The sequence below is a fragment of the Microtus pennsylvanicus genome, chromosome 10 (genome assembly GCF_037038515.1).
Source record: "Microtus pennsylvanicus isolate mMicPen1 chromosome 10, mMicPen1.hap1, whole genome shotgun sequence".
Lineage (NCBI taxonomy): Eukaryota > Metazoa > Chordata > Mammalia > Rodentia > Cricetidae > Microtus > Microtus pennsylvanicus.
In genome coordinates this window covers 48,451,951-48,474,663 of record NC_134588.1, presented here as the reverse complement: position 1 = coordinate 48,474,663, position 22,713 = coordinate 48,451,951, and the positions used below count along the sequence as shown (strand labels likewise).

Sequence of the window (22,713 nt, the reverse complement as noted above, 5' to 3'; positions counted from 1 at the left end):
CTCACTGGTTGTCACTGACTCTTCAGTTATTAAAATAGAACTCACTGTTTTTGTAGATCTAATTACAAAAAATACAAAAAAATGTGCAAAGAATAATAATCCCTTGAAATCTCTAACTCAAAGAAAGCCTTGCTCCTCTCTGTCTAGTCAAACACACAGATATTTATGGTTGGTTTTATGTCGAGAAAATTTATGTTTCCTCTCTTTCCTGCATAATTGCCTCCCCCCTCTAAGCTGCACTGAATCATTCCCATCATAATATATATGCTGCTATTGCTCCTATCTTGAGAAATTCTCTATTACATTCTAGCCCGACTATCACCTTATTACTCTACTCCCTTTTAAGGAAGCGCTTTTTAAAGCAGTGATGAGCTCCCATTGTATTGACTGACTCTCTCTCTCTCTCTCTCTCTCTCTCTCTCTCTCTCTCTCTCTCCCCTCCTTTGCAAATTCCTCCTCCTCACTGCAGTCACCCCTGGAGAGCCCCAAGGGTCTGTCTTTAGAGTTCTTTTTTTCTATCTACACTCATTTTCTGGAGATTCACGGCTTTAAATGTCGTCTTAGCCTGTTGACTCATGGACTTATAAGAGTTTGTATCTCAGCCTAGGGCTTGCTTCTCTGCTGACCTTCAGACTCCAACTGCTATTGGACATATCCACCCGGATGTCCAACAAACATTTTCAATATAGCGCGTCTAAAGTAGAATCTATGTTCTCCACCCTCTACCTCAAATTTATCCTTCTGCAGTATTCCCCAGCCCTGCCCTTCTAGTTACTCAAGCAAAAGACCTTGGAGTCTTCCTTGACACCTCCCTTTGACTCACGTGTACTACAGCACAAGTCCTATCTGCTTTGGCTTTAAAATAGATCCCAGTTTCTTACCACTTCTCATCCCCTTCGCTGTTTGCTTCTCCATCTCCCTTGGAGAGGGTGTGTTTCAAGTCTCTTCAATAGTGTGTTTACAATTGCTTTGTGTTGTGGGTTTACTTGGAACTTTTCGAAAGGGTATGTTGAGGTCTTACCTGAGGATATGATCTTATTTGGACTCACGGCCTTTGTTAGTGTAATCAAGTTACGATGAATGAGCTCGCAGTGGCTTCGGATGGGTTCTAATGCAAGAAGACTGGTATTGTTTAGAAGAAACAGTAAAAGGAGGGAGAATGGCGTGTGAAGCGCAGACCCACACAGGCAGAAAATGGCGTGACAATGGAGGCAAAGAGCAGACTAGTGCGGGAACAAGCTGGGAACACCAACCGTGTCCACTAACAGAAGCTCAGGGAGGGCACAGCACAGAGGTCCCCCCAGTGTCATTGAGGGAACATGGTCTTCCTGACTCCGTGGGGTTTTAATCCTAGCCCCCAGAATTGTGAGATAAATTTCTGTTAAGCACCCATCTTCCTTCTTCTTCTTCTTCTTCTTTGGAGACTTGTTTTTGCACACAACAGAAACAGACGTGCCTCATCTGATGGATAATATCCAAAAGACAGACGTTTCTCAAGGAAGTTCAACACAGAAGCACCTCATGGTTCAAGAAGTCTAACTGCCAGAGGCCCCCAGCAGCTTAAAGCAGGGACTCGGACAGGTGTGTGCACATCAACATCCATAGTAGCGGGATGCGCTATAGTCAGAACGTAGAAACAACTCAAATGTGTGTCAGCAGATCGCTAGGTCCACAGGGCCTGCCCTGGAATATGACTAGGCCTTTAAAAAGAAGGAAATTCTGATGAATACAACAACGTGGATACACTGTGGAAAGAACGTGCTGAGTGAAAGAAACCAAACACAGTTGGAAACTAGAAAAAGAAAAATTCGTCAAGTCAGAAAGTCCAACAGAGCCGGGCGATGGTGGCGCACGCCTTTAATCCCAGCACTCGGGAGGCAGAGGTAGGCGGATCTCTGTGAGTTTGAGACCAGCCTGGTCTACAGAGCTAGTTCCAGGACAGGCTCCAAAGCCACAGAGAAACCCTGTCTCGAAAAACCAAAAAAAAAAAAAAAAAAAAAAAAAGAAAGTCCAACAGAACTGGACTGGGGAAAGGGAGGATGGAGAGTTATTGTTTAACAGAGACTCTGGAAACTGATATAGTGATGGCTGTGGAACACGATAAATATACTTAATGCTATTGCTGTATAAGCTTTATGTACTACTACTTTTAAATGCATAGATGAATTAAGAGAGATCTTATTATGACATATAAGGTCCCCCCACCCTCAAAAAGGCAAACACATAAAAGGCCCCAAGTGTCTCAAGTCTCTACTCTTTAGCCTAGCCAATGGAGCCCCTCCTCCCTGTCGGGCATTGCCACTTTCCCTGGGACATTCCCACCACCCAGGTGTTCCTGCCGTTCTCCCAACACTCTGCACATCTCAGAATCAGGACCTGTCTTTTGCAGATTCCTCAGCTTTGAACACCATTCTCACCTCCCGCTGCTACCTCCAACCTCTGTTTACATAGTTCTCACCCTGCCTTCAAATTTCTCCCTCCAACTGGCCTGATCAGGAAGGCCTTGCTTCACTGCCCTATATAAAAGTATACAGTGTTCTTTCTTTCCCCACCCTGGTTTCTTTTCCTGCATACATGTGTATCCCCAGGTAACCTGTTACACACTGCTCTGTTTTGTTTGTATATTTCATGTTTCAGCAAGCTCCCCCAAATTAGGGACTGTTCGTCACTGCCCTATCCACAGTGCCCTGAAGGGTGTCTGGTCGTAGTACTTGCTAAATGAGGATTTGGTGAATGGGTGTTGAATAAAAGTAAATACCAAAAACATCTGTGTGCGTATGCGTGTGTGAGTGCGCGCGTGTATGTGTTTGTGTGTGTGTGTTGTAGATTAAAACTAGGGGCCTACATATGCTCAGCAGGCACTTTATCATGGAGCTGTGCCCTGGTCCAGGAATGCTCTTTTATAACTTGCAAAATACCTTATACCACCAACAAGAAAACATTCAAGCAACTGGGAAGATGGCTCAGACTGTAAAGTGCATGCCACTCAAGTGTGAGGATGTGTGTTTGAATCTCCAGCATCCATGTAAAAGCTAGGCCCCGCACCTTGAGTCTGAAGCCCCAGTGCTGGAGTGGGTAGAAGAAGGTGGTTATATTTAGGAAGTGGTCTCCTGTGCCAATGCTTTCAAGTGTACTTCCCATTTTCTCTTCTATAAGGTTCAGTGTGGTTGGCTTTATATTGAAGTGTTTGAGCTATGTGGACTTGAGTTTTGTGCATGGTGATAGACCAACAAAGAATATTTAATTTCATTTGCATTAAAACAGACGTATTTCCAGAAATCACACCATTGACTGACTACCTTGAAACTGTATTTGAAATTCCTAGTGCTGTGTTTTTCTTTTTTAAATTATTTTTTGAGATTTATTTATTTTCTTTTCGAGACAAGGTTTCCCCGTATATCCCTGGCTGTCCTGGAACTTGCTCTGTAGACCAGGTTGGCCTCGAACTCACAGAGATCTGCCTGTCTCTGACTCCTGAGTGCTGGGATTAAAGGTGTATGCCACCACCACCTAGCTGAGATTTATTTATTTTTACTTTATGTGTATGGGTGTTTGGCCTACATGCATGCATGTCTGTGTAAGATGCACATGCAGTACCCAAAGAGGGTGTTGGATCCCTTAGAACTGGTTATAGAAGGTCGTGAGCTGCCATATGGGTGCAGCAACTGGAACCCAGGTCCTTTGGAAGACCAGCCAGTTCTTTAACCATTGAGCCCCAAAGTGCTCTAACTTTAGAAGAAGGGGAATTAATACCCAGGGCCTCTCGTCTGAAGTCTTTGAATGGGGCAAACTTTAGAGATGTGCAGTCTTTCCAGGAAAATATTCAAATTTTTAAAGGAGTCGCAGATCATATAAAGTCCATCTATTGAACCTCTACTGAGTCTGTAAACTGACCATGTTTTAAAGCGGCACTGGGCCTGGGATGCACTTTGAACGTGATCTTAACTCTTAACTCAAGTACCATAGTTTGCTGAGCTTAAGGTGTACCCCACAGGTCAGTTCCTCTGCTTTCATGATCACCAGTCTTGTTTTCTACAAGCAACTGTTTGGCTTTATATTTATCACACATAATTCTAAGGTTTAAAACAGTTACTTTGTGGCAAGTATAATTGTTCCCAAACATAGAATTATGTGTGATAAATATAAAGTGTTCAGAGTTAGGACTTATGAATTTCTAAATAAATTGCTGGGTATACTATTAGAGCCTCATTCCTGGGCACTCCACAGCAGGTATGCGCAGCAGGTATGCGCAGCAGGCACACAGAATAAATACAACATAGGACCACCAGGAGCAAATGCTCTGCATGACTCAGGTTACCATGATAACCTTTAAATTATCAAAGCTGTTTTCCCCCAGAGGTTATCGATGACTTCTTTTGTATATATAACTTTTAAAAATGATTTATTTTCTTATTTATTTGGAGACAGGGCTTCTCTTTGTAGTCCTGGCCATCCTGGAACTTGCTCTGTAGATCAGGCTGGCCTTGAACTCAGAAATTCACCTCTGCCTCTGCCTCCTGAATGCTGGGATTAAAGGGAAGCAATCAATCCGTTTAATTAAAGGTATGTGCCACCACCTGGCTACTCATTTTTATTTTATGTGCATAGGTGTTTTGCCTGCATGTATGTCTGTGTGAGGGTGTCGTATTTCCCCGGAACTGGAGTTACAGCCAGTTGTAAACTGCCATGTACGTGCTGGGAATGGAACCCAGGTTCTCTGGAAGAACAGCCAGTGCTCTTAACCATTGAGTCATCTCTCCAACCCCTATTAATGAGTTTTCAACTGCTAAACCCAAGAGCTTAGATGTCGGACAGCTCAACTTCTCTATGACATTTTCCTTATAGATTGGCGCTTCCTTTATGAAACTTTTCATCTTTTACATCTTTCTTGACATCACTCACTCCTAATTGCCTTGCTGCTCTCTCTAGCCACATCTCAGCCTCCTTCCTTGACCCCTCTTCATCAGCCTTACACAGGGATGTTCCCTTGGCCTCCTTTTCCTTCCAGCCTATGCTTTATCTCTGAGCAATCTTTCTGGACTTGATTACCATTTAAATCTTAATCACTCCCCAGTCTTCAGTCCCAACCAGTTTCTAACGCTCTAGATCCATACGCTCAATTGGAGATTTCCAAATACTTAACATATCCAGGGAGACCCCCCCAAAAATTTAACACATCCAGAGTACCCCAGGGATACTCTGTTTGCATTCTTCATCTCAGTGTATGGAAACACCATCTTCCCTGTCATTAGATTCATATGCCTCATCTGTCTTGAATTTTGCATCAACAGACATATAATGCAAGGCTCAAAGGTACTCTGGGGCGGGGTAACAGGGGTTCAAAGGCAGGTCTACCACTTTCTAGGTGGGTGATCTGCAAGATGCTTGTCCCCTCTGCCTTTATCAGCGCCCAAGTGCGGATAAGGATAGAAACTACCCCCTATAGGTTCTTATGAGGATTAGATTTGCATTTGCAAAGTGGTCAGGCCAGTGCCAGTACACAGTAAGTGCTTGCTGATACACCCACCGGTCTTGAGTTCGGCACCACTCTAGTCCATCCCTCACCCTGCTGACAGGTTTTGAGAGGTTACCAGTTATGGGATGTTCAATCAGGGCCCATCTTTATGCAAAGAGCTATCAGCGCAGAGTCTCATTTAACCCACAAAATTGTTTTCTAATCACCTTTGGAAGAATGTGGAAGGAATCTGGGGCTGTAAAGGTCAATGTACCTTGCTCAAGGCGGTCAGTAGCTTGTAAATACGAAAGTGAGGAATCTATTTCAGGTCTATTCCTAGAGTCAGTGTTGGGAATATTTATGTGCACTGCTTGCCCAGACAGAAGTCTGGGCACTTACTAAAAATTCTTCAGACTCCATGTTGGTGTTGTGTTCAGTTTCTGTCTTAGTTAGGGTTTCTGTGGTTATGAAGAGACACCATGACCTTGGCAACTCTTATAAAGGAAAACATTTAAGTGATGTAGTGACCTACAGTTCAGAGGTTCAGTCCATTATCATCATGGCATGGCAACGTGTAGGCAGACATGATGCTGGAGAAGTAGCTGAGAGTCCTATATCTTGCAAACAACAGGAAGTTGACTGAGACACTGGGTGGTATCCTGAGCATAGGAAACCTCAAAGCCTGCCCCCACAGTGATACATTTCCTCCAACAAGGGCATACCCTCTCCAACAAAGCCACACCTCCTGATAGTGCCACTCTCTACGAGATTATGAGGGCCAATTACATTCAAACTACCACAGTTTCTTTACAATCTTGTTCCAACTTCATTTTCTGAGATTTACTTCAGGTGGTCTGGACTGTCTTGCTTTTCTGTCTCCATCTTCCCTCCCTTCTCTTTATCCTTCCTTTCTCTCTCTCTCCTTCCTTCCTTCCTTCCTTCCTTCCTTCCTTCCTTCCTTCCTTCCTTCCTTCCTTTCTTCCTTCCTTCCTTTTTTTCTTTCCTTCTTTCCTTCCTTTCTTACTTTTTTCAGTGCCCAAGAGCCAGGCACTGTGCTCAATCTTAGAAGAAAAAAAAAGGAGCAATTAATTCTCAAAGAGCTTGTGGTCTGATCAACTATTAATAGCAACATGATGAATGGAGAACAAAGGGACCAAGGAGGAGAGGGGACCACGCAGACAGTTTCAGTTTTCTGGAGGATATTGGGGTCAGATAACACTGAGTCACTCTTTAGCAATCCTGCCATCTTGCTATATGCCCTTGAGGTATTCGAGGTGTCCCTTTTTGCTTGTCACATCATTGTCTGAGACTGAATTTCAAAATCATCTCCATGACACCATCTTTTTCTTTTTCCTCAGCTAGATATTCGCTTCTCTTATCCAACCTCGCTCCCAGCATAGTTCACAGTGTAGGCGATTAGTCTGTCTGCTCATCACTTGACTAGACTGTGATTTCCTTCCAGGAAAAGACAGTTTTATGTCGTTTTGAATTGTCCTTCATTCCCAAAGGACATGACTGGAATATTAGAATGCTCAGCAGCCTTTTGTTAGAGATTATGTTCACAAAGAGAAGTCTTAAGTAGAGGGCCCTTCTGGTTCAGAGCAGAACCATTCATACTATCTTTAAAACATTCAGCTTTATACTCTACAGAGAGTAAGTGTTCAGTAAACGTCATTCAAATATTTGATGAGACATTTGTAATAATGCTCAGGATAAAGAAATTTCACCTGGGAGTGATGGTGTGTGCCTTTAATCTCAGCACTCAGGACGCAGTGGTAGGTGACAATTTCTATTGTGCTAGAGGCCAGCCTGGTCTACATAGAGAATTCCAGGCCAGCCAGGGCTACATAATGAGTCCCTGTTGCAATTTTTTTTTCTTATCTACTTGTGTGGATAAATAAAGACTGTGTCTCGCTGGGCAGCTGGGCTTTGAGTCAGCCTGGAGAAGAACTAAGAATTATTGGTTTTAGAGCTAGAACTAAGGATTTCATTTTTCCCTCAACTGGACCGCAGTTCCTGAATCTTATATACAATTAAGGCCTGGGCGGGCTGTGCTGTGGCAGCAGTGCCCCCAGTGTATAATGTTCCCCTTTGCCTGTGTTTTCCTCCTGGCATTATACTGTTGTAGAAGAGGGGGGCGGAGGAGTACCAGGCTGAAGAGTAGTCCTACATCTACTCCTTTCCTTCTCTTTGACCTTTATTAGCCCTTTTTAAAAAAATCTATTTTTATTGTTTTTACTTATGCGTATATGTGTGGGTACAAGCACAAGAGTGTAGGTGCTCTCGGGTGCCACAAATGTCCCTGGAGCTGGGAGTTACAGGTGGTTGCAAGCTGCTTGACCTGGGTTCTGGAATCAAGTTCTGGTCTGCTCTTAATTGCTAAGCCATCTCTCTAGGCCTCTGATTAACCCTTCGCCAGAGGTTGAGGTTTTTGTACAAAAGTTTGCCAGAAAGAGTTAGGGTTTTTCCCACCAAGCCTCATGCCCTGTCTTTCTCCTGAAGAAACATTTATAAAACCCTATTGACATGAATTAAATGGAAGGGAAGGAGAAAAAAAAATCTTGTGTGTGTGTGTGTGTGTGTGTGTGTGTGTGTGTGTGTTGGGAAGCCAACAGCAGAGATCTATATTGTCCCAGGTACAATACTTCCTAGCAATCCTTTGAATCTCATCAAAATTGTGAGAATTCAAGGACAACGGACATATAAGGGATTTAGAGCAGTGCTTGGTATAGGGGCAAGGACAGACAAGCTGAAAAATCTCAGCTGCTGTGTTATCCAGGGCTCCTCCACCCAGGGTGGCTTTTGCCTCAAATAAGTCCTCTAGGGCAGTCATTCTCACTCAGAATGTGGTACTTTGCTCCGGGAGTGGTATCTCCCCAGAGGTTCAGCCTGGATACGGGACTGTCTCACCAGAGGGTGGATGCAAATAGGATTCTTTTTCCTCTCAACCCTTGTCCCAAGCCTCAGTCAGCTGGATCACAGACTAGTTTCAGTCCTGGTTTCTTTGTTTTTTTTTTTAATTTTAATTTTTATTTTTTTAGTTTTTTCGAGACAGGGTTTTTCTGTAGCTTTGGAGCCTGTCCTGGAACTAGCTCTTGTAGACCAGGCTGGCCTCGAACTCACAGAGATCCGCCTGCCTCTGCCTCCCGAGTGCAGGGATTAAAGGCGTGCGCCACTACTGCCCGGCTCAGTCCTGGTTTGAATCCAGGTGTTTTGGCTTTTCTTGTAACTCCAAGATTAAACAGACAATTACGTGGACAGAAACAGCACAAATTTTTTGGCACTGACATTTTAAATTGAACTCGACAAGCATTTATTGAGCCCCTAGAGCATGCAAATACAGTTCCTTTAAATGCATTTGCCTCTTAACTGTTTCAACTATTCAATTTGGATTAGTGCTGATTCATCTTTAAGGGTTTTATGAAGAATCAATATTAAGATGGAAAAAATATTTGCACAGTTCTCTGCAAATATAAGCGTCTTGTGTGGATTATTGTTGCTCCAGTAATAATATTAATTGAAATAACAACAGTTCTGCTTCCCAGGCGGACTGTAGAAAGCAGCTGTAGAAGGTAGAAGACAGGCGGAAGAGGTCAGGGGCGGTGCCTTTACCTCGACCGGCCCAAAGAGGCGGAGTATAGAGGAAAGCCCCCGGAGGCCCCGCCCTGTACCCCGCCCCCTCCGTTCGAGCGGCGTAGGCGGTTACCATGGCGATGACGTCTAGAGGGCGGGGCGGGGCGGGGCTATGGAGAGGAGGAGGAAGATGGCGGGAGGGCGGCTCTGAGGAGACCTCGGCGGCGGCGGAGGAGGAGAGAAGCGCAGCTCCGCGCAGCGCCGGGGCCCATGTGGGGAGGAGTCGGAGTCGCAGTTGCCGCCGCCGCCGCCTGTAGCTGCCGGAGCCGGGTGGGAGTGAGGGGGACACGGCAGGATGAAGTTCGCCGAGCACCTCTCCGCGCACATCACTCCCGAGTGGAGGAAGCAGTACATCCAGTATGAGGTACCCGCGGCGGCCGGGTTTGGGGCGGGCTCGGAAGGGGCTGCCATCTCCCCAGTCGCGACCTCAGCCGCCGCCGTGAGCTCCCCGGCCGGGGCGGACTTTGACCCACCGCCGCGGGGAGCCACTGCGGCATCCCCGGCGCTTCTGGCCCCCGGCGGCCAGGCCGTCCTTCCCCTCCCCCGCAGCCCTCTGCCGCCGGGGTAACGGATATGCAGGCGGCGGCGAGAGGAAGGGCACAGCCGGGCTGGGGCTGGGGCTGAGGAATGGTGGTGGGAGGCTGAGCCGCAGGTGTGACGGCGGCCCGGGGTCGCGGCGGTTCGGCGCCACCCTCTCTCATTTCCCCCTGACCTCCGGTCCCCACCGCGGAAGATTACCCCCTAGCTAAGGTTAGGTGCTTCTCGCCGCTCATCTCTCGCCAAGGAATCGTGCTCTTGCAAGATAAGCCCCTCGAGCGATTGCCTTCAGGCCACCGAGCCCGTCGGCTTACCCCCACTTGCCCACTGTTGACAAAGGCTTTGTAACAGGATTGAAACTTGGTGAAATGAGTTTCACCTAATGCAGTGGTTATAGTTTCCAAACGCATTGAACTAATAGTTCTGTTTTGATAAGGAGACGGTGTCTAGTCTTTGTACTGATTGCACGAACTATACAGAGGAACCTCATCTTTGGATTTTCACTCTTCTCAGGTTTTGGAATGGAGGGAAGAGGAAGGAGGCAAGAGGATCTTTTCAAATTTCAGATTTTCTGCTAAGTTTTTTGTTAGGGAGAAAAATCACTGTAATGTAAATACTGTACCTTACTTGTGTGTTACAGGAGTCATGTTCCTCCCTTCCTCTCAGTTTCTTCTTCCACAGCTTTTGGAGGCTATTTAATAGATAGTGTAAGGAACCTTGAGTCAATATTGGGAACAGTAAAGACAGGGAAATCCACTCACATATTTAGAAGGTAGGGTCCCTGAAGGGTTTTGAGCTTGCAATAGGTTATTCTCAGAAGCTAGTAGCTCATCTCCTGGATAGAGAAAGACAGCTGGGTCTCTAACCTCCAGGAATTCACATCTATGGTATGAGCAGGAACAAAGAGTATAAAATCAATAGGAGCGCGCGCGCACACACACACAGACTGGCTAGGTTTTATGAATTAAAATATTTTGGATCTCTTTTTAACTTCATATAAATTTAGTGATAGGATGTTTAGGCAACAGCAGTAAGTTCATTTATTCATGCAGCCAGTGTAATAATTGGAGACCTGGGGTGGGGGAAGGGTGTAGTTAGGTTAAACAGAATCTTGAAGATTGTAAAATAAGTTTACTTACAATATACTGTATTTAATGCTGGAGACGAATGGCTTATTATTGATAGTTTCTTGCCAGTTTGCTTGTAGGGTTCTTTAACCGCATTCTGTAAGAAAAGGCTCTAACAGTTCAGGCTGTAGAGTGTTGATTTAATGTTTGTAATAACATTCAGTCAGTTTTAAAACCTTGGCTAGCCTCCAGATGGTGGGTTTCATTGAAAGGAGGGCCTTGGCTTTTCATCCTGCTGCTGGCACTTCAGCACCACTGTCAGTTCTTCAGAGAGACTAGGGCCGGAGCATGCCGAAGCACATCTTATTATTTATTATACAGTATGGAACGCTTGATTTCTGGTCAGAGTAACAGTGGTAGGACGTATCCTATGATTTGTTTGAAGTATTTCAACATTTGACTATTTTATTGAATTAACTTGGACTATCTTGGCCTGGAAGGGGAAGCATATGATTTAGTTTAAAAATGCAATTAACCCTTGATTTGTAATGTCAGCTTTGTGGCTGGAGTAACCACAGTGACTCTGGGACTCCTCAATTTACGTAGTCTATTTGGTTACTATTATTTCTAAATGGTTACTTTAGATTGGCCACTGAGGGACAGAATTCCTATGCCTTAGAGTAACTGCATTTTCTTTCTCAGACCAATTATAATTTACTTTTAGAAAAATTCATTTATTGTGGATAATTGAAATTTGATAATACAGAGAGATTCCTAGTATGCAACTCCTATTCTTGGTAGACTCATTGTTCTATAGGCAAGGTGAAAAATAAGAGGCTTTTTCTTTGTAAGTTGGATCCATTTGCATGATAGTGTAGTCTTTGTGCTGTGTATTATTTCTAAAGATTTGGTGCTGTTCCTTTAAACATAGCATAGAGGTATGAGTAAGAATTGCTAAGGTCTGGGAATGTTAGTGACTTTAAAATGCCAGGGAAGAGACTGTCTCAAAAAATAGTCAGGGGAAAAAGGTATCTATAATAAAAAGTTAGCTTTTGCTAAGGATTTGCTTAATTTTTTGTAATATGTGTTTTCATGTAGTTGAAAATAATGCTGACAAACAGTTGGCAGAACAGACACTTGGATTTGTTTTTGAAGCTTCAGTGATGAAATTTGATGCATTTCCCTTAATTCAAGCTTAGGTTGCCGTCTAGTGCCCCAGACCAACAGAAACTGTTCAGTTTCTTTGTTTATGTCAGTTTATTAATTATTACTTGAGTTAGGTGGAGCTTTAGATGGAAACTGAACATTTTGCTTGCATCATAATTCTGCATAATATTTAATTATATATAATAGTATAGATACATGTGGTATGGTAGGTGCTAGTTCTTGTGTATGTTAGCTGTGAGGCCCTGGAGAGAATGTTTTTGCTCTTCCTGCTCTCCTTTTTTCCATAGAGAAATACATAAAGGGCAAAAGCCCTTTAAGGCCCATTCTAGTTCCTAAGTGTTTGGTTTAACTTTTAATTTCCTGAATTACTAAAATTATTGAGAGTATTACGTCAACATCCTGAAAATTATTAGTCTTTAAAAAATTGTGGCATTCATAGTCAGAATAAGCCCAAAAGAATAGAGAAACAAGGCAAGGCCATATACAGGACTTCTAGTTGATGCTTTATGAACAGTTTTACTAAGAATAAATACAAATGAGCAGAGACTATCTTTGTTCCTGATAATCTGAATACAAATCCCAGGGTAGAAAATGGAACATCAGTAAGTGTTGGCACAATCCTTTGAAAAACTTTAGAATCAATGGTTGTATCTGTAATAGGTTAATTGAAACTAACTCAGACCAATTTCATCCAGATAGACTAGTGTGATCAGATAAAGGCTAGTATATTTGATGCCTTTGATTGTTGACATGATCTTTTTTTCTCTCTCTCTAGGGTCCTGTGTTTTGGTGTCTCAGGAACCAAGAATGACTTTTTAAATGTATACTGTAGTAAGCATAAGCATAAAACAGTGAGCTCTCCAAAGTTGAGGAATTAAAAGGAATTTTAAAGATTATCTACTTCCTTGCTTTTTCAGGCAAAGAAACTCAGGTCTAGAAAGGTTAAGCCATTTGGATTCATATAAATGTGTGGACACACACACACATCTGATTTGTTTCTTGAGCACTGTATGTTTCAGTATTGGGAACCAGGTCACATTAGCTGTGTGACCCTATGAAATCACTTCCTCCTTTTGGGGTTTCAGGTTGTTTATCTGTATGTAGTATTGGAGAACTGAACTTTGATGATTTCTAAGTAAGCCTTTTATAATCCAAGCACCCATTCAATTATAAATTTCTGTGGGTTTTTTTTTGGTTTAATTATGTTTACGAAGAGAATTTAAGGAACTATTTTTAAATCCTAATATAAAATTAATGTTTTAAAAAAACATCTTTTCAAAAAACTTAATGAAAAGCCAGACATAGTGATGTTTGCCTTAAATTCCAGCACTTGGGAGTCAGAGGCAGAAAGATCTTTGTGAGTTGAGGCCAGCATGGTCTACATTGGTGAGTTCCAGGACAGCCAGAGCTACATAGTGAGACCCTGTCTTCAAAACAAAAAAAAAAAAAAACAAAAATCCTCCATATAAATAAATATGCCAAAAAATTAATAAATTAAAAAATTTAATTGAGATTTTGTTGTGACTTGAAAATTCAGTGAAATCTTTTGTGTCCATTGCTGGGGATTGAACCCATGGCTTTGGGCATGCTAAGCAAGTCACTCTACCACTGAACTACATCTCCAGCAGGAGACTTTTATTTTCCTTAAACAGAAAGCAATGTGATGAACTGATTTTATGTTGCATGATCTGGAAAACGTACTGCATAAACTACACTTCCCCATTGTCAGGTGGAAGGAAGCCTTGCTGTGATGTTCTGATTTTCACTTATAAAGCCCTCCTGTGGGAAAGCTTGTGTTGCAGCTTCCGTGTCTCAGGGGTATTATGTTGATTAGTTAGGGTTCACTTGCCTTGCCGGAACTTGTTTGAAATTTTCAGTTTGGCCACCCGATGGGGCACAAACCACAGTTTTTCTTGATGGGACTTCTACAAATAAAGTACAGTGTAGTATATTTTAAATAATGCTTATGAATGATTGTTAGATGTCTGACATTTACAAATATGATTTAAATGAGTGAATAAAAGTAGAGCAGGAAGCTATAACTGTTCTTTATTGTCTCTGTAAAGTATATTAGGGTGAGTATCCTGGTAAGATTATACTTGTCTATCCATCTCTGAGGCTGATTTTGGATCAGCTTTTGGGTGAAGGCCCAGATCATAAGAACCTAAGAATCTTATTTGACCTGGGATGACCATGGAAAACTAGTCCTGGCTTCAGTCCTCATTTGGAAAACATTTGAGAGACCGAGTTATACTTGCTGGGGGTTTCAGGTACTTTTGACTTTTAGTCCCTAAAGCAGCGTACCCCAAACTCTATGGAGTGAGACAAGATAGTGTTAAAACCATTAGTTTTGTCAATTTTATGCATACGAGAAGGAAGAAATAACATTTCCAAATGTTAGTAAATGGATTGGTGTAGCACTCTGCCAAGCAGGCTTCCCACAAATGTTTTAAAATTCTGAGGGAGTCAGGGTTTTCAGTGATTTGCTCACTTCTTTGTTCGTTGTCAGCGGGTAGCAGTTAGTACAGTTTGCCTAGGTAAATGAATGCTGTTTAAGTTTAGCTCAGTCAACCTTCAAAGTCAGTAAAACTTAAAGGGACCCAACAGGAGATGCTGTGAGGTAATGCCAGTGTGTAAGCATAGCGAACAGCATGGCAGTGACAACTGACTTATCTAGAAATAGCCCCTAGCCAGACTCCAGGTAAAGTAGCAATACTTCGTTAGATCTGACAAAAAGTTCACCAAAGTATTTCACAGTTGTTAAGATAACCTTTTGAAGTCAGTGTTTATATCCTCTGACATCCACGATTAACTTATATCTCATGTGTGCCTTGATAGTCTGGTATCCATCAAAATTAAGTTCAAAATTAAAGCAGTCCTGAACCTTACACTAGCCCTTTGAAATACTGAGATAAATTATTAAATCAAAAATACTCAGGTAGGAAAGGTTGTTTTTTTTTTTTAAGTCTTATTATTGAAGGAGGTCTATACTAGTATAAAGAACTTAGATCAGGAATAAGGAGCTAATTAATTCCTAAGGTACGCTCTGTCATTAAATAGTGAACACTTCTGTGTGCATTTGTGTTTAGAAGCCAGAGGTTGGCATCAGGTATCTTCTATTGCTCTCCATCTTATCTATTTTTGAGGTGGTCTCAAAAGATGGCTCTAGCTGGTCTAGAACTCACAGAGATCCACCTGCCTCTACTTCCTGAGTGCTGAGATTAAAGCCTTGCCCCACTTTTGTTTATTTAAACAGCCTCTCTACAGGACCTTGGAATGTACACTGGAACTCACTGTGTACAATAGGCTGGCCTCAAACTCAGAGAGATCTGCCTGCCCTGAGTGCTGGGATTAAAGGCACGTGCCACCACACCCAGCTCCTTCTTAGTTTTTGAAGACAGATCTCTCACTGAACCTGGACCTTGTTGATTTGGCTAGACTGGATAGTCAGAAAGCCTCAAGGATCCACCTGCTTTCATTGCCCCTGTTCAGCTGTTACAGACGAATTTCGCCATACCAGGATTTTACATGGAGGATGAGGATCCAAACTCAGGTCTTCATGATTGTGCAGTGAACTGTGTATCCACCAAGCCAGGTCCCCAGGCCTCAGCCCCAACAGTTGGTCTTTTTAAGATAGAAAGGTGGGATGCAGTCACAGAGGAAAGTGGGGAAGTCTCAGTCTCTATTCCACTCCTCCACTTAATCTCCCCATATTCCCTTTCCCTCAGTCTTTCCTTCCTCCTCTTCCCCCTTTCCAGAAAGGATTTCCACGTAAGCCTGGCTGGATGACCTTGAATTTCTGATCCCTTTGCTTCTACCTCTAGTGCTGAGATTGTTAGGCGTGAGCTACCATTCCCAGTTTACACCATACTGGAGAAAGAACCCAAGAGTTTTCACTACTGCTAGGCAAGCACTCTTATCAACTGAGCTGTCTCTCTGGCTCCAGAAAGTGTGCATTGTGGGTTGCTTTTTTTTTTTTAATGCCTTAGAGCAATGGTTCTCAAGCTTTTTGAATCCTAGGACACTATGAAACCCTTAAAATTATAAAGGATGTCAATGTCTATTGATATGCTATATTAGGAACTAAAAACTGAGGGATGTTTAGTATGCAATATACAAGTGCATCTGTTACTAACCACTAGGGGTATGATCTTACATTTCATACAGCATCTAAAACTACTTTGTGTACCTGTGGGAGAAGGAAACAAACAAACAAAAAAAAACAAGACAAATGAGTGGTAGGTTTATGAAGTTTTTTTTGTTTGTTTATTTTATTTTTTTAATATAGGGTCTCACTATGTAGCCCCGGCTGACCTCAAACTCACAGAGATTCTCCTGCTTATGCTTCAGGAGTGTCTCCCTAGTGCAGGGATTAAAGGCACGTGTCATCATGACCAGCTCAGCAGTGCCCTCTGTGAGCACAGGACTTATTTCAGAAAGTTAGGAGACAGCTTGAATAAGAATGTTCTGTTTTTACAAAGCATGGGAGAGGATAAGGGATTCTGTAGGGTGAGGATTTCCTGGTGCCTGCTACACAGTGAAGGGCCGTAGAGAAAAGAAATTTGGCTTCCCTGGATTTCACCTGCTAAGTCAATAAAGCTAGAATTGAAATTAAGTCTCACACTGTGGAGCTCTTGCTTCTGTGAGGGAGTGTAAATAGCAGCAGTGGTGGTAGTGGTGGTGACAGCAGCAGCCAGGATTTGTTTGTTTATTTATTTGAGGGCTTACGTCACACCTTGTGATAAACACTTTAGAAAACATTTCTCTTAAAAGCAGGCTGTGTACGTAGGTTGTTAGTGCTGTCTCAGGAGGAGGAGGCTGAGCTTCTAAATAACTATACTGCTGCTCCTAGTTACAGGAGCACAGATGAGACAGTGAGAGGCCTCTTCAGTACCACTGACCTGTTTCTGTATCACCTATTCTGGTGAAGTGATAACTGGTCTTTTCTGTCAGTAGGGTTTGGAGGCAGCGGAGTCCTTAGTAGGACAGAATTCACCTCTGTTAATTTATGTTTCCTCATAGTGGTCATAACATTATGAATAAACAGCTAATACGATGAGCATAAGAAGAAGGGAATGAGTTGTAAAAAGAGGAATGTGAAAGTGGATATTGCTGTTGATTGCCTCAGTTGTGGCAGTTAGCTTTAAGGTTTATGTCAAGGTTACATGTTCCTGTAAGGAACAGTTTGGTTCCAGTTTTGTCCAAGTGAGAATGGAATCAGAGAGATTAAATGATGAAGGTCATTTGTCTTGGTCAGTGGCTGAGCTAACCGTTATCCTGATTTATTTTATTGGCTTTGTATGTTAACGCAGAGAACCTAAAGTCAGACTGTAGGTTCAAATCAAGGCTCACTGGCTTACTAGCTTAGTGACTGCAAGCAAGTCACTTGTCATTTAGTTTTTTCTTAATAAATGTGTGTGTGTGTGTGTGTGTGTGTGTGTGGTGAGTGCACACTTGCGGAGCTCAGAGGACAACTGTTAGGAGTCGGTTGCCTCTTTCTACCCTGGGTCCTGAGAATGGAGCTTGTCATCAGGCTTGCATGGTAAGTGCTTTTAGCTGCTGAGCCATTTCCCAAGCCCACATCACTTGACATGTTTGTGCTTTGCTTTCCTTTTGTGTAAATTAGCAATGATGATAGTAAAATTCTTGTAGGACTATTACAAAAATCGTCATTTCCAAAATTCATTTCTTCAATTGACATTTCCAAAGTCATTGAGACAGTCTCACTATGTAATGCAGGCTGATCTTGACATATTAGGTAAGCACTCTACTACTGAACTATAACTGTAGTTTGAACTTTTGATACTTTGGTCTCAGCCTATTGAGAAAATGCTGGGATTGCAGATGTATGCAACATGCCTAGCTGTTGAGGATTAAATAAGTCAAACCACAAAAAGTTCTTAGAACAATGCCTGGCATATAGTAAGATGAATATATTAAAAAGTTCTTCTTTTCAAAGAGTTCAAAGATAATGTGTAGTGCTTGGTTAGTCAGGTTTATATTAGGGAGATGAAACCTCAAGCTTTATCTGTCAGATGTCATATGTAGGTTTTTATAGAAAATGTCTGTGTTCATTTGAGCTCATATTTCAGATGTCTATAGTATTTGTTCTAATGAATTGTTCTTAGCTTTTTTAGTATACACTAAGGAAGACAGTCATCAATGATAATATAGTTGTATAGTAAATTAGTTGTGATGGTCATTTTTGTAAATTCGTTTGTTGACTAGCCCGTGTCAAGATATTTTTTTTTTAACTGAGATGAAAATCACAAGTGCATTCTTAAATGTATCCAAGTGGCTTAAGTGAGCTTCTAGTGGTTGCCTAACTTTAGTTCTTTGCAATTTTATAGTAAAAACAATATTTTGTCCTAAAAAGTTAGCTTTGGAATTAAAAAAAAAAACTCAATACCTTTGTATTTGAATGGATAAATTGAGGACATACAGGTCACACACTGCATGGGATCAGCCTTACAGCTGGCTGCTTAGGTTTAGCACAGCCATATTGTAATGGATTATTAAAAATTGCTGCGGATCCCCATGTAGCTGCAGTGGCAGAAACCCTGCAGGTCCCCATGTGATGGCAGGCAGCAGGCCATTTGGTAGCAGGCAGGGAGCAGCAGTCCCGAGAGCAGCCAGTCCCAGGCTAGGACAGGCGCATGAGACCATGCAGCAGGTCTCCAAAGGTGGCTGGTCCCGGTGGCGAACCATGTGGTGGCAGTGGATGAGAGACAGACGAATAGGCATACCATGCAGAGTGAGGTTGGATATTTATTTAGTGGTTATGGAAGGGAGGGGAGAAGAGGAGAGAGAGAGAAAGGCTTGAGGGGTCAGGTAGAAATTAAAGGAAGACTCAGGAAGGTTAAGAAATGAATAGCGTATTCCTCTGTAACATACCTCTGCTTGTTTTGTAGCATAGGTTACGTGAAGACTATATTTCCTAACTCCTATAGCTCAAGTTGACAAGCCAAAGTCAGGACAATGTGCATAGAGCAGTGGTTCTTAACCTGAGGTTTGCAACCCCCTATCTCCAAAAACGATTTACATTATAATTCATAACAGCAAAATTGCAGGTATGATGTAGGAACAAAATAATTTTATGGTTGGGGGGTCACCAGGGTTGCAACATAGGAAGGTAGAGAAGCACTGGTCTAGAGGATATTAGAGCATGTATTAAATATATTCATTATTCATGAGTGCCTCCCTTCTTTTTAAAACAACAGTAAAACAATAATGATAATAACCATAGCTAATGTTTATTGAGTGCTCTAGTGTGCACTTTAATCTTCACTATCCAAAGTATATTATTATTCTTGTTAGAAGAAACATTGAGTTTTAGGATGAGTAGGTTGTATAGCTGGCAAGTGCTTAGAGCTAGAAAGCAAAGGCAGGGTGTCAAATTTTAGAGACTAGGTTCTAACATGATGACACACAGTTGGGATCATGCAGGGTGCTGCAGTAAAGTCAGCATGAGTTTTTACTTTTGAGTAATTTTTAAATTACGTAGTCTTCTAATTATACATACATACATTTATGTGTATTATTACTCACACACACATATTGTTTATTACAAAAGAATGACCAATTGATTTTGCCCTAGAGAGCAAAGACATTTAAATTAGAAGGATCTACAGTGGTATTATTTCAGTAATATACAAGCGATTGAATATAATTTTATCATACAGGTAAGAAGGAAAAGGACACTGTAGGCAGTGTAGGCAGAAAGAATGAAGTTGAGCAATGGGAATATCTATGAGGAGAGGGCCCTTTGTTTGTCTCGGCCACCCAACTAGCTTACACCTAAAATAACCACACAGAAACTGTATTAATTAAAACACTGCTTGGCCATTAGCTCTAACTTCTTATTGACTAACTCTTACATATTAGTTTAACCCATCTCCATTAATCTGTGTATCGCCAGTGACAGTGGCTTACCGGAGATTCTAACTGGCATCCATCTCAGGCCATGGCTTCTCTCACTTTGCCCTTCTTCCAGTATTCAGTTCTGTTTTCTTCACCTACCTAAGTTCTGCCCTATCAATAAGGCCAAGGCAGTTTCTTTATTCATTAACCAATGAAAGCAACACACAAACAGAAGAAACTCCTACACCATATCCAGATATACCTAATAGAGTTTGATTTTATTAGAGCATTGGACAGTCTATAGAGTGAACCTGTAAAGGATCTGGGAGGGATTGAAAAGCCTAGAACACTGTGAAGATATGTTCCTGGGTATGAATTGCAAATATTTATTTACTTATTGACAGGATCTCAATATGTAGCTCAGAACTGCCTCAGAGTTGCCATCCTCCTGCCTTAACCTCCTAAGTGCTGTGACTATAGGCATGTATTACCATTCTTTGTCCATAAAAGATTTAAAGAGATGACACAATGTGGTATGTGTCTGTCTGTAATTTGTATCTTACATGATGTTTTAGAAAAATTATGATCAAAGACAGGAAAAACAGAGAGTATAGTAAAAAATTATGAAGACTTGAATCAGTGTTTTAATTAGTTTTATATATAGTTCACATTTTAAATGAAATTGGGATGTGTTAAAAATTAATGCTATATTGTTTTTCTGTTTGACATAGTATTTCAGTCTTAGAAGTATATAAACCAATGATGTGTGTTGCTGTTGGTGGCTTTTTAGATTTAATGTTATAGTGTAGCATTTACCAGATGCTTGCTGAATGTCCAGCCAGGTAGTAGATATTGTCCATCTAGTATCTAGCCCACCATCTGTCACATTTAGCTACTTATATATTTGTTGGATGAAGTTTCTCATGTGATCTTTACAACAGGCCTGTTGACATAGGTGTTTATCTTATTTTTGAAGAAAAATATCTCATACTCTAGTAGTTGTCCAAGGCTGCACAGTTTAGGATGAATTAAGATTATGAACTCAGTTTTGTCTTAGTACAGATTCTATTATTTTTAACTTTTGAGATTGCAATATAATTATGTCATTTTCCCTTCTCTTTTCTCTCTCCAACCCCTTCCATGTACCCCATTCATTCCCTTGCTCTCATTCAAATTCAATTCTGTTATCACTGTGATATGTTTTCTGTGCAATGGTTCTGCTGAGTAGGAAAAAAGTTGAAGGGGAAGAATTGTTTTTTATTTGGTACTTGGGAGTCTCAGGGCATTTGCTACAGGAACTAATAAATGCTGCTGGAATTTGAATAAAAGGTGTCATTTGAGGTCAGTGCCTTGCTTGGGAACACCATTTTACTGGTTGCCAAGGAGTTTCACAGAATGTCTTTACTTTGAATTCACTCTGCCCCAAGTTCCAATCTGAATTGATCTTTTCAGTAACCTTAGATTGATGGGGCTTGGCCAATTGTATACAATTAAGTGGTTGGCTGAATATTGTAAGCTCACAAAGGAGTGATGTTTAAATACCCGTGTACCAAATTATTCATTACAATGAGAAATGTACTTAGCATCCATATTTTAGGCTAAAACATGTTTTCCTTGTCATCATATTGTTTGTCTGTTTTCTCCACCAGCCTATTGAGAGGAGATAATTATGAGACTGGCTGAGCATGTGATTAGAAAGCTAGAGTTAATGATGCACTCATTTCATTCTACAAGGCCTTGGTCTTACACTGTTTGAATGGATCAAATTCCTTGTGTATATCTTTTTTACTGGAGTATGCTTGGATATGCCGCTATTGTTACTGTTTTGAGACATTCTTTCCCCTTTACTTTCAATGTTGACCCCCTTTGTTCTATTTTCTTTTTCTTTTTAAGATAATGTTAATGCTGGGCTAAGAGATGACTTAGCAGTTAAAAGCACCTACTATCAGCCCAAAGACTATTTGAACCATATGGTAGAAGGAGAGAACCAACTCCCATGGATTTTCCTCTGATTTCTGCACATGTGCTGCAAGACATGTATGCTTGCATTCACAGAAGCATGAATTTTAAAGACTGTTTTAAAAAGACAATGCTAATATCTATACTGGTATATGAATGTTTTGTTCACAGTTTTTCCCCCCAGTACTAGGACTTGAACTCAGGGTCTTATGTATGCTATGCAGGCATTCTACCACTGAACTACATCTCTGACCTCTGCCTAGTTGGATTTTAAGAAAGCAATTTGAAGTTTGACTTTATTATTATTACCCTTTCTGAATCTTAGATTCTACCTGTGGAAGAGGCTTTCTTAGTCATTGTGATACTGTAGGTAAAACATCTGGTCTGTATATTATAGGCAGTAATAATGTATTATTTATTACCTAGCCAGGGAGATAGTTGACTGTTAGAGGTTTTATCGCTGGAAGGCATTATTGGTTTTAAGGAAAGCAGCATTGGCAATTATCTTGATAGGTAAACTGCAGTACAGCACTATGCAGTAGGACTTGCAGTGATAGAGGAAATGTTCTATATCTGTATAGTCCAGTATGTGGCCACGAGTCACATATGACTGATGGGCCCTTGAAATGTGGTTCATGAGACTGCAGAACTCAATATTTAATTTTAGCTAATTAAAATTTTAATAGCAACATGTGGCTAGTGGCTACTGCAGAGCTCTGAAACTTTTATTATTCATGGCCATGACAAGAACAGAGAATCCCAGTTTAGATTCCTTTTATTACTTTACACCTTTTTTCTGTCTCTGATTCTGGGTTTCCCAGCATCCAGGATGGCCAGTGTTCTAGGCTTGTCATTGGCAGTGGCTGTTCAGCAGCCTTGAATCAAGGTCTAATTTTTGAATTGCTGGAGATTGTGTCTCAAAAATTGACCCAATATCTATTTGCTTTAGAGCCACACAGGCTGTGTGTAAAACCAGAAATTCAGTCTAGAGAGATGGCTCAGCCTTTAAAGATATCTTCTGCCAAGCCTGATTAC

The 22,713-nt window shown here is 41.5% G+C and overlaps 1 protein-coding gene across 1 annotated transcript in view; it reads left to right on the top strand.

Annotated features, from left to right (window-relative positions):
• Positions 1-9,170: 9,170 nt before the first annotated feature.
• Positions 9,171-22,713, top strand: part of Xpr1 (xenotropic and polytropic retrovirus receptor 1) — a 145,029-nt gene continuing 131,486 nt past the window's right edge. The window contains exon 1 of the mRNA XM_075988290.1: positions 9,171-9,452. Coding sequence (XP_075844405.1) covers positions 9,384-9,452 — 69 coding nt within the window. The 5' untranslated portion in view covers positions 9,171-9,383. The remainder of the gene's footprint in view (positions 9,453-22,713) is intronic.